General features: G+C 32.1%; 1 protein-coding gene across 2 annotated transcripts; it reads right to left on the bottom strand.

The window, feature by feature from the left end:
• Positions 1–2,770: 2,770 nt before the first annotated feature.
• Positions 2,771–5,410, bottom strand: LOC120081571 (3-dehydrosphinganine reductase TSC10A-like). 2 transcript variants are annotated; one of them, XM_039036588.1, is made up of 4 exons: positions 4,780–5,313; positions 4,385–4,532; positions 3,791–4,081; positions 2,771–3,158 (listed from the first exon to the last, which is right to left on the bottom strand). In XM_039036588.1, exons 1-4 carry the CDS (start codon positions 5,311–5,313, stop codon positions 3,151–3,153), a joined length of 981 nt encoding a protein of 326 aa, XP_038892516.1. In that variant the 3' UTR covers positions 2,771–3,150. The 2 variants fall into 2 exon arrangements, with proteins under 2 accessions (XP_038892516.1, XP_038892507.1); XM_039036579.1 differs by lacking the exon at positions 2,771–3,158 and adding an exon at positions 3,188–3,515 and having other exon boundaries at positions 4,780–5,410.
• Between the last annotated feature and the right edge of the window lie 7,973 nt (positions 5,411–13,383).

Raw genomic sequence — 13,383 nt, forward strand, 5'->3', positions numbered from 1 at the left:
TTTTATGTGTATATAGTGGTAACAAGAAGTAATTGAGGTTGGTAGAATTCAATTACTAAAGAATCTTTAGACTAATTAATTATAGTTTGCTAGGCAATCTCAATGGAACTAACCTGTGTAATTAACGGAATATATTGTCTAAATATGCCGAACAATTCCCAGTCATTCTCAATTTGATCCTTAATCTTTTAAAATCAATTTATTGTAATCAACTAAAATATCAAATATCAAATATCAAACATTTTATGGTGCCACATGGCAATCCCACTTTGTGTTTTTTTTTTTAATTATTTTTCTTCTTTTATGGTTAGTTTTCAATATTGAAAATGTTTAGAATAGTATGAATTAATGATAATTAATGATCACCTCCGCAAAGATTTCACTTCTATCTGGATTTTAGAATAAATAATTGTCAAAGCCGATGTTTCAATCTTTAATCCATTGAAATAACTATCACGATTCAATGAGATTATGTTTAGCTCTCCTTCTTTTGTTTCCCCCAAGTGATAGAACATTGAATAAATCCGCCATAGGGGGATGAATTTAGAAGACTTGTTTTCTTAGTCCCCACGTTTGAAGGGAATAATTTTACCATTCAATCATATAATAAAATTCGTTTAAGAAAAAAAAGGGCTTTTTCAGTGCCATCTTAACTGGCAGAATAGTCAATACAAAGAATCTTATCTAAAATTTAAACCTCTCCATCTCCAGCTATCCCTGTTGAATTAAAGGAAATAAGAAAGAAATGTAGTCTGAAAACGACATGGGGAAGAATCTTCAACACCACCTCAGAAATAGACTAATTATGTTCTTGTGAAGAGGATGGCGTTGGCGTGCGCCTAAAGGAGTTGGCAAATTAGCAATTAACTTAACAGGTATCTATGATTTTCGGTTTCAACTTTGTCCATTCTCATAGTTGTAGGGAGTCAACTAAAGAACTCATCCTCCATCCATCCTTTCGAGATCAGAAACAGTTTGTTTGACACGCTGGGGTGTGCTATTTTGTGGGAACTTTGGAGTGAGAAAAATAATTTCTCAAGAAACAACAAAATCTTCCTACGTATGACTATGTTTGGTCCCTCATTGAATTCTTGTTTCTATAATGAGGCTTTGTTTCTAGTAGGGGTGATCATCAATCTGTCGGCGTCGGTTTTCCAACCAAATGGACACCGAACCGACCATGGTCAGTCTGGAAAATGACCAAATCGCCCGACTATCATCTAGACGAAAAGCCAACCGACCCACAGTTCGGTTGGTTTGGTCTTTTTTGAAAAAAAAACAATATTATATTTACTTATTATTTTATGAATTAAAAAATGCTATATAAATAATAAAAATAGCATTTGAACTATTTAGATTTATTAAATAACATTCCTTTTCCTTCCTATGAATTTAATTAGTCAATATGGATATTCGGGGCTATGAAAGTGAAATTAAATGTTAAACCCTAATCTAATATATTTTTTATAATATATAATATTAATTATAAGATATAATTATAATATATTATATAGATAAGATTAAGGTTATTATTATTATTATTATTATTATATATTTATTTTTAAACACAAAAATATAAGTAATGCATAAGTCAGTCGATTGGGTCTCGACCAAACTAGACCTATCGATTGACCACATGTTGGTTTTTCCTTCCTTCAAACCGACACCCGCTCGCCACTTTCCCTTTTCCAACCGACCGACTTCAATTTGGTCGGTTCCAGTTGGTCGACTCGATTTTTCAGCCTACCATACTCACCCCTAGTTTCTAAACTCTTTTGTAATTATTTGATTGCCTTTTCTTATAGTTTGATTGTATGAGCTTCATTTTTTCTATGTCAATTTATACAGAGGTCCAAACTTGCTCGCATGATCAAATTATGTCCCTGATGCTTAATTCAATAGGAAATTGTCGAAAGATTGTAAAAAAATAACACGTTTAAGTTTTCACCTTACAAAACTAGCACCCTTTTTGAAAACTCATAAGAATATTTTTTCTTGATCCATCTCAGGCGAGATCAGCCACGAGATTTTAGTTTAAAAATCAACTTTCTCCAACTTATTGATTGTTTTGGGCTTTCTCGATACATCCCATCAAATTATACACCGAGATTTGGGTACAAAAAATCCAGAGGTTACATAATCTTCCCTCATCTTTCTAAAACTAAAAAAAAAAATCACACTACCAAATATTACATCATTCGAAAAATTTTTAAAAGATAATTAGGGGTCAATATAATACTTTCTATTACTGGTAAATTATCACTATATTAATTTAAAAATTCATGTAAATATAAATTGGAGGTAAAATTTGCAAGATTTTATATAAGATTTGGGAAATACTGCAAGAGAAAATTCATAAAGAGAGATTGCATATAATTTGAAAAGATTATGTGGATCTTGGGGTTAATCTCGGCAAAATAACACCGAGATTCTATATATTTGAGCTTTCTCAGTAAAATCTCGGGAGCATAATTAATACTGAAATTCATATATTTAAGCTTCTTCAGTGGAATCTCAGCTAGGATTAACACTAAGATTATATATATATATCCTAAATCTTACCATTTTTCTTGTGTGTGTAATCCGACGAGATATACCAAGGCCCAAAAAAATTGATAAGTTAGAAAAAGTTATATTTAACTAAATCTCAGAGGTCGATCTCGTCCGAGATAGACCAAGAAAAACAATACTTACGAGTTTTAAAAAAGGATGCTAGTTTTGTAAGGTAAAAACTTAAACGACAATTTCCCTTATTCTAACTCCCTCGCACTGGCAAAAATAAGAAAGATATCCTAAGAATTTGAATGAAAATCCAGTTCCTACAGCAGCCGATTTAATCATAAAAAATGAGAGAAAAAGAATAAACACACCGCGTGAAATCTTTCTGTCAAAACTCTGAAAATTACAGCCCGCCAAGCAAAGGGGAAGAGAGAGAACTGCTACTGAATCGGTCATCCCCTGTCCTACTGCTACTGAATCAGTCATCCCTGTCCTTTTCCCTACCAAATATTTAAACTGTCGAGCAATGGTGTTGAACTCGTCCGGCGCCTGAGCCTTTACTTCCAGATATTTTGGAATTCAGAGTTGAGAACTTGCATAGCTAATAACCATAAATGAAAGAAACTGCCGAGAAATAACCAGCCGTATCTTCTACGTTCCTGGCAAAAGGATACAGAAAAGATTACTAACACATGGTCATCAAATGGCTTAAAGTTAGAGAGAAAAAACAGAGAATGAACTTTGATGAAAGTGTCAAGTTCCAGGCTTATCCAGATATTTGACCTCACCATAACATAATTAAATTTCTTGGGTTTGAATGTAGATTTTCTGTTACTTAGGTAGGTAATCATCGATTCACAGCATGGATCATCTTTAGACAAGATGTAACAGACACCAACAGTAAGAGAATATAGGTTGAAGATATGATAATTAGAATACTGATCTGATATGTCATTCACAATAAAGCCATCGAAGCAAGAGTTCAGAAGGAAGACAGTCATTCACATCATCATATGCTGGAAATTAGAAGAGAAAGAAAATCGTCATCTTAAAACAAATATGAAACCAAGAACCAAAGATTGCATAGTTATGTAACTAAAGAAAATCTAACTAGCTTTTGAAATGTGTGAAAATTTGACTATTTTAATCAAATCTCATTCCTGCCTGATAAAAATGCCATTTTTAATAGTCAACCACACATTGAGGTTTCAGACGCCTGAAGCAACTTTAGCACACACATTAATAATGGACTGAACAAGTTGATGGTTTCATCATTTAAAAGAAGACTTACTATTTCTTTGTGCATGCCATTTTTCAATACTTCCATACCAAACCCATTGAAAACACAAGGCTACAATCCTTATAATTCCAGCACCAACAACTTCAAGAAATGCCATCAAGAATGATCTCTGAGGAGATAAGCCAGCAGTCGCTATGGACAATAATGCTCCCTCAAAGTTGCAGGGAATTATAAAACTACCAGACTTAATCCCATTAAAAGATTTTTTGGCAACTAACTCCGGTTTCATACTTCCTCCTCCAGCAGCAATGATAGTGGTCAATTCAGGCCTTTTCTTTTGCTCTGCAGTTAAGGATAAGCAACTTATAATTGAAGAAACCAGCTAAGAAAAGATTCTGTAGTATAAACTTAAGGATTTTTGTTAGCCTGAGATATCCAATAAAGAAGGTTACTAAAATAAATTCTAGCCAGGTAATAGTTTAGTTAGCTTATCCTTCCATGACATTTCCCATCATATCTCAATGCAAACCAATGACTGAAAACTAAGCTAAAAATATTCCAAACCACAGGATCAATATTGAAACCCCTGATTGAGGATTAGCAGAACAATACTATAAGGTAAACCAGATCTTGCTTTACACCTACCTTCTGCAAATCCAGGAGTGTCGGTGTCTGGAGGGAATATAAGAGAAATATGTATGTCATCTCCAATGACCTCCTGTTGCAAGGCTTCTGCCAAACCTCGAATCCCAAACTTACTAGCTGAATACGCCGTGTAACCATAAATACCAACCTACACAAATTTATAACAAGACTTTCAGGAGTAAAAGATTTGCCATACTAGTGAATTTACAACTTGCAAATGTCAGCATGTCATCGATGTCATCTAATTGACCCTAATAATTGAAGAACTTCACTCTAAGAGTATAAGTTTCGAACATAGGCACTTCATAAAACCACTCAAAAGTACCTTCTCTTAACCAAGCTCGCCCTAATATGTCTATAACAGCAAACAATTCACGCTCCTCTATATCAATTACCTGACCGGCCTGAGAAGACATGAGAGCGATCGATGCGGGTCGACGGTCCACTCTATTCTTCATCGCAGGTAGGGCAGCCTTAATCATGTTAAATGTGCCCAATAAATTCACATCTAACATGAATTTCACCTCATCCAATTCCTGCTCCGCCAGTTCCTGAGGTACAAACACGCCTTGATTCACAATAAGAACGTCAATTGGCCCTGCTTCATGTACAGCCTTCGAAATGGCATCGTAATCTCGAACATCGGCAGCGTAGACCGCCACATCAATGCCAGTGGAGAGTCGGATTGCGTCTTTGGCCTCCTCGAGCTTCTTGTGAGAACGCGCAAGGATGGAGACTCGCGCGGCCTCCGACGCGGCCTGGTGGGCCAAAGCGAGGCCGATTCCACTCGATCCGCCGGTAATGAAGACATGGCGATTCTTCAGAGGAATCTTAACGGGACGTGGACGCACAATTAGGTATAGGAGAACGAGGAGTGCAAAAGGAAGAAGAAGAAGGAGAGAGATGAAGGCGTAATTGAAGTCCGCCATTGATGAAAGCTTTGTAGTATAGAATAGAAGTAAACGATGTGTCTTGTTGTTGATGATTATTTCAATTTCTGACTCCTTTTCTACATTAATGACACATGTTAAAGGTCCGGCCGATGGATATTACGAAATGCCCTGGTTTTTTGAAAAATCTCGAATGACGCTTTGTGAATATTAAATTGGGATAAAATTATCAAAATATACTCTCACGCACGCAAAAAATTAATATCACTCTCGCTCGTCTCGCACGTGGAAAAGACCCATTTTTCTTTCCCTTCTTATCGGTCTCGCTCTTCCTTTCTTCATCGATTTCGCTCTTCCTTTCCTCACACAATCTTGTCAGGCATCCGACATCAACAATCAATCTCTTCGAAGTTGTTCGTGTGAACTTATCGTATCGAAAAAGAAGACACAGCAGAGAAGAAGTCGGGAGAAAGGAAGAGGAAAAAGAAAAAAAAAAAGGAAAAAACATGAAGAAGAAAACAAGAAAGCAAAGGCAATATTTATAATTTCACATGATCATGATATCATTAAAAGGTCCTATGATATTTTTTTTTCAAAATTTGAGTTATTTGACATTTTGGGCCTTTAAAATGAGTTTTTTGAACAATTATCTCTAAACTTTGACTTTATTTTAAAACGAAAAAGTTCATCATTCTATTTAAAAGATGCATAAAGAGATGTAATTTGGATACACATATTTACTCTTTCAAATATATATATATATATATATGAAGGGATGAAATCCCTAGCGAACAGTAATATTAGTTTTGCTTTATGTTTTATTTAGAGAAAAAAACACACAAAATACTACAAAACAATGTCATGCTATAATTTTATAGATTAAGCATCATAATTAGGAAGGAAAAATATCTTTGTAGGACAAACTTCTTCACTGCAATGTCCTTCCTCCAATTGGTTTGACTTGTGGGAGTCCTTAAAGAAAGATAAGGTAAACTTTGAATGGGAAAGGAATATCAAGAATTGCACATAACTTTTCTTGTGCTTCTTTCATTTTGTGTTGACAGAGTCTGTGTTTTTTCTTTACAATGTAGAAAGAACTCTTTTGTATTAAACATAAAAAGAAAAACAGTTGAGTGGTGGTTACCACTACCCCACTCCCCTTTTTAAAATGAGATTTAATTTTAAATATAAAATTAATTAAGACAAATACTAATTAAATATCTCATATTTAATTAAATAAACATTTGAATCATATTTAAATACAAATTTCTCTCTTAACTTATAATTTTAATATGAATTTCATTCATGTTAATGTATTGTTTGAATCGTATTGAAATACATTAATTCTCTAATATTATACCGTTTAAATTTGAGTCATATTCATAATTAACTATATAATGATGTATCTTCATACACTACATTTTATATTAATTGTATCTTATACAATGAATATATTTTCCCTTAATTAATTTGAACATTTCTTCTTTCAATGCCTTAGTCCTTGTTGATCCGATATGAGCTAGCAATAGGACTTTATAAATCTAACTTTAATTACTCGAGATTAATTAATTAGACTCTTTTATTAATTAACTTTTATTCTTTATACAAATCACTATAGACTCATAGTTGCACTCTTATGCAATGTATGTCAAGTTGTACACATGGATATATTCATTACATGTAAGTCAATCCTTCACAAGATGTTCGTAATTACAACTAAGTGAAATGTCCGTTTTATCCCTGTAATTACCTCTGCGTTCTTAAGTACCACCAATCTTTTAATGAACAATTTGTTTATGGTCCAACCATAAACCAATTTCCTCTCAAGCCAATAAGAGTGTGGGCCCTGTTATTCAAGTCCAAGAGTCAGTATTTAAGAGAACTACTCATCTACATATCCTATACGGGAAGAAGTGAATTACATCTTGTGAAATTACATTCTCAGCTCCCTATTTGGTCAAGTCCCAAAATGGTAGGTTTATTGAGTTGATGGCTCAGGTCACTCTCCCTTGTGCAAATCAAAGAACAAGCCCTCACAGACAGTAATTCATAACTCATTCAGAATTAAGATTGAGTTACATCTTCAAATAACGGACTTACAAATAGAGATTAATTATTTCGTGGCCCAGTCTTATACAAATTGTTTGTATAGGATACTCTCATTCACATGTCTCCACATGAACAATTTGGATCAAATCGTTTATAAAAATTACAAAGTGGATTGTATCCACAATGTCACCAGAATAAAGCACCCAACCTCACATACTATTGACCCTTCACGTTATTACTTGAACATTATCAATCTGTATGTCAACCATATACTGTTCAAGGTTTTATATAATAACTATTTATTTTATCCAATGTCAATAAAGAGTTTATTTACAAATCACGAGCTTAGGGCATAAAAGATAAAACCAACTATTCGCACGAGATTCTAAGAGAAATTTATTTCGTGGAACTTGAACTTTGTATTTGTATTAATTTTGTGGAAAGTGAGTATAATCTCTAATACACAGTATTTTAATGCTTTCAAAATAAACTATAAACTTTAAGCTAGTTGATCTTCTTGGGTGATCGGCCTTTGGACTTGTTGAGCGATCGGCCTTTGGGCTTGTTGATCTTCTTGGATGATCGGCCTTTGGGCTTGATGATCTTCTTGGATGATCGGCCTTTAGGCTTAATGATCTTCTTGGATGATTAGCCTTTAGGCTTGTTGATCTTATTGGAGGATTAGTGTTCACACGAGGCTTCCGGAGAAATTTGTTTCGTGGAGTTGAACTTAAGTTGGTGTTGATGTTGAAGTTGATTTGATGTGATGTGGTTCGATCTCTAGTACTTGATCCTCTGATTCTCTCTCAGTTGGGTGAATGTGCTTGACTTGAAGAAGAAAAACACCAAACGTTCTTGAAATAGAAGTCTTGGAAGAGTCTTTAGGTCTTCAAGGATCTTCTGTCTTCTAGAAGTGCAGCTTCAGGAGTCTTGAGAGTCTTCTGCTTATTGATGAATTCTCTCTGGGCTCTCTGAATGTATAAAATGTTTGTATCTTCAAAGGACTTCAGTCTTTAGAAGGCTTGTAGGCTTGTATCTTCAAAAGATTTCAGTCTTCAGATGTGGTCAGCTTTAGGAGTCAAAGAGTCTTCTGATCGTAAATAATTCCCTATAAGCTCTCTGGAGTATAGAATTGTTGACCCCTCCAAATGAGGAGAGCTTATCTATTTATAGAGTTCACAGGTGGGTTTGGGCTTGGTTGATCCATAGGTCTGGCCTTTGGGTCCAATTAGTTGGACTTGGACTTGGACTTGGTTGGTGCATGGGGTTGGCCTTTGGGCCCAATTAATCGGATTTAGGCCTGATTTGACATTTGGGTCAAATTCAGCCTATTTTTGGACTTAGTTGGACTTTGACCTAAATAATAATATCAAATTGGGTTCAATTAATCTTATCTGATTCAACGGTCATGATAAAAGCACGTGGCGTCATCGAAATTTGTCTTCAACTTCAGTTCAGGACATATATCAACTCCTAATTGAGCCCAAATTCAATGATTTGGAATTTCATCATTAAATTAGTAAATAACGTGGTAACTTGTGATTGATCTAAAATTTCTCATTCAACACCAACATTAAATACTTTTAAAAGTTGCAATTGCTCCTCAAATTTTATAAACTGTCAAAATTATCGGTGAAGTTGAAATTTTTAAAATTTCAAACATAATACGAGACTTAGAACGGTTTGTTGATAATATAAAATGATGTCGTGATCTGAATTTTCGTTTCAGAACATTGCCACACCATTTTATATCTCGATTTTTCATTCAAAATGTCAACTAATTTTTACTCCAAAGACATTTTTTGAAATATTTATGAAGATTTAGGATTAATATTAGAATAATTGTGTTAAATAGAAAAACTACCTGGAATATTTCCAAACATAGCAAAACGTTACTGTCTACTAGTAATAGACAGTGATAAACATCTATCGATGTCAGTGTCTAACACTTTGCTTATTTGAAAATAAGTTTGCTCATTTTCCTATACTTGAAAACAACCCTTAACATTATAATATTTTGATTTTTTGTTAAAATAATATTATTTTAAAATTTTATATGGTTGAAATACCATTTTTGTCCTTGTAATGTTCAACTTTAGCCCATTTATTTTAAACAGTCCAATTTTAGTCATGTACTTTAAATAAACTTAAATTTGATCCCCAATACAAGCTTATTGTTGGTTATTTAAAATTCTTTTATTATCTATAACATTTTTACTATAAATTTCGAAGATACATTCACATATTCTATTTTCTTTAATAAAAATTATTATTATAATTTAATCAACTTCAGTCAAAATTAACTTGGATAACTAAATTTAAGATTTATTGAAAATATGGATACTAAAATTGAACAATTAAAAATAAAAGGATTAAAAGTGAACAAACTTTAAAATATAGAGACCAAAATGGTATTTTAACCATTTTCTAGTGAAAAATACTTAATCCCGGTCATCACTCATTTTTATGCATCTCACTCTCATCACACATAGAAAAATTAAAATATTTCAAGAGAAAAGTAAGAAAAACTTGATATATGATAAATTATGATTTAACAATTTAATAAAATATACAAAGATAAATACTACCCGAGATGCACCGAACATTTTTCATTTATAATTTAACCTAATACTTTGAAATTTATGGGCTTTGAATTCTCAGATCGAGTCTACGTCACATCTAACCATTGGATCTTTCACCCTATTCCCACGTGGCAGTATCTAAGGGGTTCTTTAATAACATAATGAAGAAATCGAATTGATATGAACTTAGGAACATTAATTCAGAAGAAAAAGAAAAGGATTATTATTACTGATTTATCTTTGTAATGCATTTCTTTTTAGTACTTTGTAACGCATATTTACTTGCTGCCAAATTAGGTGGTATCTATTTATTTGTTCCCAAATTAGAGGCATGAAATAATTTAAAACAAATTATATATATATATATATATATATATTTATTTATTATTATTTTTTTAATGTTTTTTAGATTTTAGGTTTTAAATTTGATATAAATTACACTTGAAAGGATAACAACTTTGATAAATATGCCATTTTAGATTATAAATTCAATTTATTGTTTTTTAAACTTCATAATATCATAATTTTATTATGCCATAAAAGATTAAAATAATGATTACACAAAATTTATAATATAAAATATGTTAATAGATTAAAAAAAATATAACTAAAGTATACATGATGATAACTGATATATATTACTTTTTTGAGGTTAGAAATTTAATCTACTAAAAAAAGAATAATGTGAACATAATATTGTGAGTACGACTAAAATATGATCATGAGTTTATAAGTAAAAGAAGTAATTGTCTTGAATAAGAGTTGGACGGATAGATGATCACAACAAAAGAAATTGTCTTGTTAAATTGATAAGTAATTAACTAAAAATCACTTTTATATATATATTTGACATCTTATTTTTCTAATAGTTGAAGTGAATGAAAATCAAAATATATTTGCTTGTTAATTTATTGAAAAAGAAATTGAAAAAAAAAAAAAGAAATACAATACTTATTAATTTAGAAAAAAATGAAATTAAAAAATTAATAATTTAAAAACAAAGTCCATTATTTGTGATCAGTTTTGTAAATCTTGTTTTATATGTAGATTCTAAATGAAAATAAAAAGAAAATAATAGCAAACTTAAAATAAAGAAAGATGGAATAGAAAAATATGAAACAAGAAAATCAGAATTGCGGTCTTTTGAATAGACGATTTCACTATATAGAAGATGAAGTTATATTTTAATTTTCTTAACTTCAACACGATAAGATTATTCTCTTGAAAAGACTATGAGGCAAGACCAACTATTTAAAAGACGATAAACTGTTTGTATGTACTTTCGAGTGACGACAATGAACAAATTTGAATAAAACCAACAATATCTCAATAAAAAGTTAGAGAAATATATTTTAACAAAAAATTAAAAACAGTATTATTATTTATTTATTTATTTAGGTCCGAATATGTATATTAAAATTCCTGAGCGATTCCCACCTCGATGCCATCCCTCCTAGGTACCCAATGCTTACTTTATAGTTTTATATAATTAAAATTTCAAATATTATAATAAAATCCGTCTAAGATTAAAAAATAAAATATATAAAGAAAAAGAAAAATTAAAACTGTCCCCTGGGCCTTTTCTGGATCCGTTGGGTCACATGCTGGTTGCCTTTTGTGGATTTATAATTTATTATGGGAAAAAAAAGGGAATACTATATTAATATATATTAAATAAATAGTGGTGGGGGTTCTTTCAACATCTAGGAAAACTGATTAATTAAAGTTGTTGATATGACTTTCATACTTACTGTTTGGGTCGGTTCATTTTTATACTTTTTTCTTATAAAATTTGTAATATATTAATTTTTTGTTTGTAGTTATCCACAGAATTGGCTACAAACCAAAAAATTTCACCAAAAATAGAAATTGGTTTTGATGGGTTTGCTCCACTTCTCTATTTAATTATTGTACAAATTGAATCTTTAGTCTTATAAACCAACATAAGAAATTTGGTTCAAGTTTAAAGACCTACCCATTAACAAGGATTTAATTCTAATCCTTTCACAAGCTTTAGTAAGGTGTTGTTGCAATTTTATTGTTCTAAAAATGATTTCTTTTTTAGTTGAGAAGTTTTTTTTGTATCTTTTTTATTTAATCTTTAGGTTTTAGTATATTATCATTTTTTTATTTGGTATTTTTAAAATGATATATTTTTACATTTTAGGTTTGAATTTTGTTCTCTTTTGTTTTCTAGATTCTAAAATCTACGTTCTTTTTCTTTGAGTTTTCACGTATACTTGCTTTATGTTCTTTGGTAGGGGTGTTAAAGAAAAATCGAGGATTCGAAAAAATCGAGCAATCCAACCCAACTGGTTTGGGTTGGTTCTAAAATAAAAATGGTTTGCTTTGGTTTTTTTCAGTGAACTCGTGCAGGTCGGTTCAGTTCATGAGTTCAGAGGACAAGATTTCGGTTTTAACCGACCAAACCCATGTAGCCCATAAAAAAAAGACCATAGATTTTTACTTATTTCACTCTGGTTTTTAAGGTTTCTTCATGGCTCATGTGTCTTCTTCTGTCTCCTTCAGTGCCTAGCCGACATGTTTTGCATAGGGATTCGTGAATTATGGATGGACTTTTCACGCGTCTTCCATCTCCTCCGTTCCGTCTTCTCATTTTTTTCATGCTAGTTCATCGTTCGTTCGGCCTTCACATTCGTTCGAGTTTCGTCCATTTTGTTTCCGAGTTCACGTTCGTCCAAGTTCCGTTCATCGACTCTTCCTATTGGCCTTCACATTCGTCCGAGTTTCGTTTGGCAGGTTGCTTAAACGTTTTCAATCTCCAAGTTGCTTGGACGTTCTCAATCTTCATCGTTCGGCCTTCATGTTACGGAGTTGCTTCACACCATTTATTTAATTTCACGTCGTCATTGGTTTGCCACCCAACTCACTTTTTCTTCTTTTTATTTTTTATATAATTATTTATCGTTCGTTCACACTTCATAGTTCACCTATGCTCACAAACATTTTTGTTTTTTTTTTATCTGTAATATTATAGATGGAAAACAGTGAGTTAATCGACAATGAATCACCACCTATAAATATTTCAGATGAATGTTCTAAACCATCAATAATGACGGTCATTGGCAAGAAAAAACCAACTAGGTCATCATCTTTAGTATGAGATCACTTTACAAAGATGAAAAAGTCTAACACCAAAGGTATTAGATGCAAATGTAATTACTCTGACAATGATTGTGCTTGTGACACTTCTTCATGTGGAACTAGAATCTTATGGAAGCATTTGAGAAAACAATGCAAAAATTATCCATTTAGAGAAACCTATTGGGCAAACCATACTAAATTTTTACTCGAATGAACTGATATTAAAGGTGCTTTCACTATGAATTTTTTGTCTACTACCTTTAGTCAACAAAGGGTTAGAAATGTATGTGCTAAAATGCTAGTATTGTTCAAATTACCATTTAGATTTGTAGAGATGGAGGGGTTTAAAGAATTTTGTAACGCTTCATGTCCG

This window comes from Benincasa hispida, chromosome 1 (assembly GCF_009727055.1).
Source record: "Benincasa hispida cultivar B227 chromosome 1, ASM972705v1, whole genome shotgun sequence".
Lineage (NCBI taxonomy): Eukaryota > Viridiplantae > Streptophyta > Magnoliopsida > Cucurbitales > Cucurbitaceae > Benincasa > Benincasa hispida.

What these genes read in the sequence shown, in the direction of transcription:
- LOC120081571 (XM_039036579.1), bottom strand. Translation starts at nt 5,313, where the DNA reads ATGGCGGACTTCAATTACGCCTTCATCTCTCTCCTTCTTCTTCTTCCT. An exon ending in TGTCTTCTCAGGCCGGTCAG is followed by an intron (nt 4,533 to 4,779) that starts GTAATTGATATA and finishes AAATTTGTGTAG; the next exon opens with GTTGGTATTTATGGTTACAC. An exon ending in CACTCCTGGATTTGCAGAAG is followed by an intron (nt 4,082 to 4,384) that starts GTAGGTGTAAAG and finishes CCTTAACTGCAG; the next exon opens with AGCAAAAGAAAAGGCCTGAA.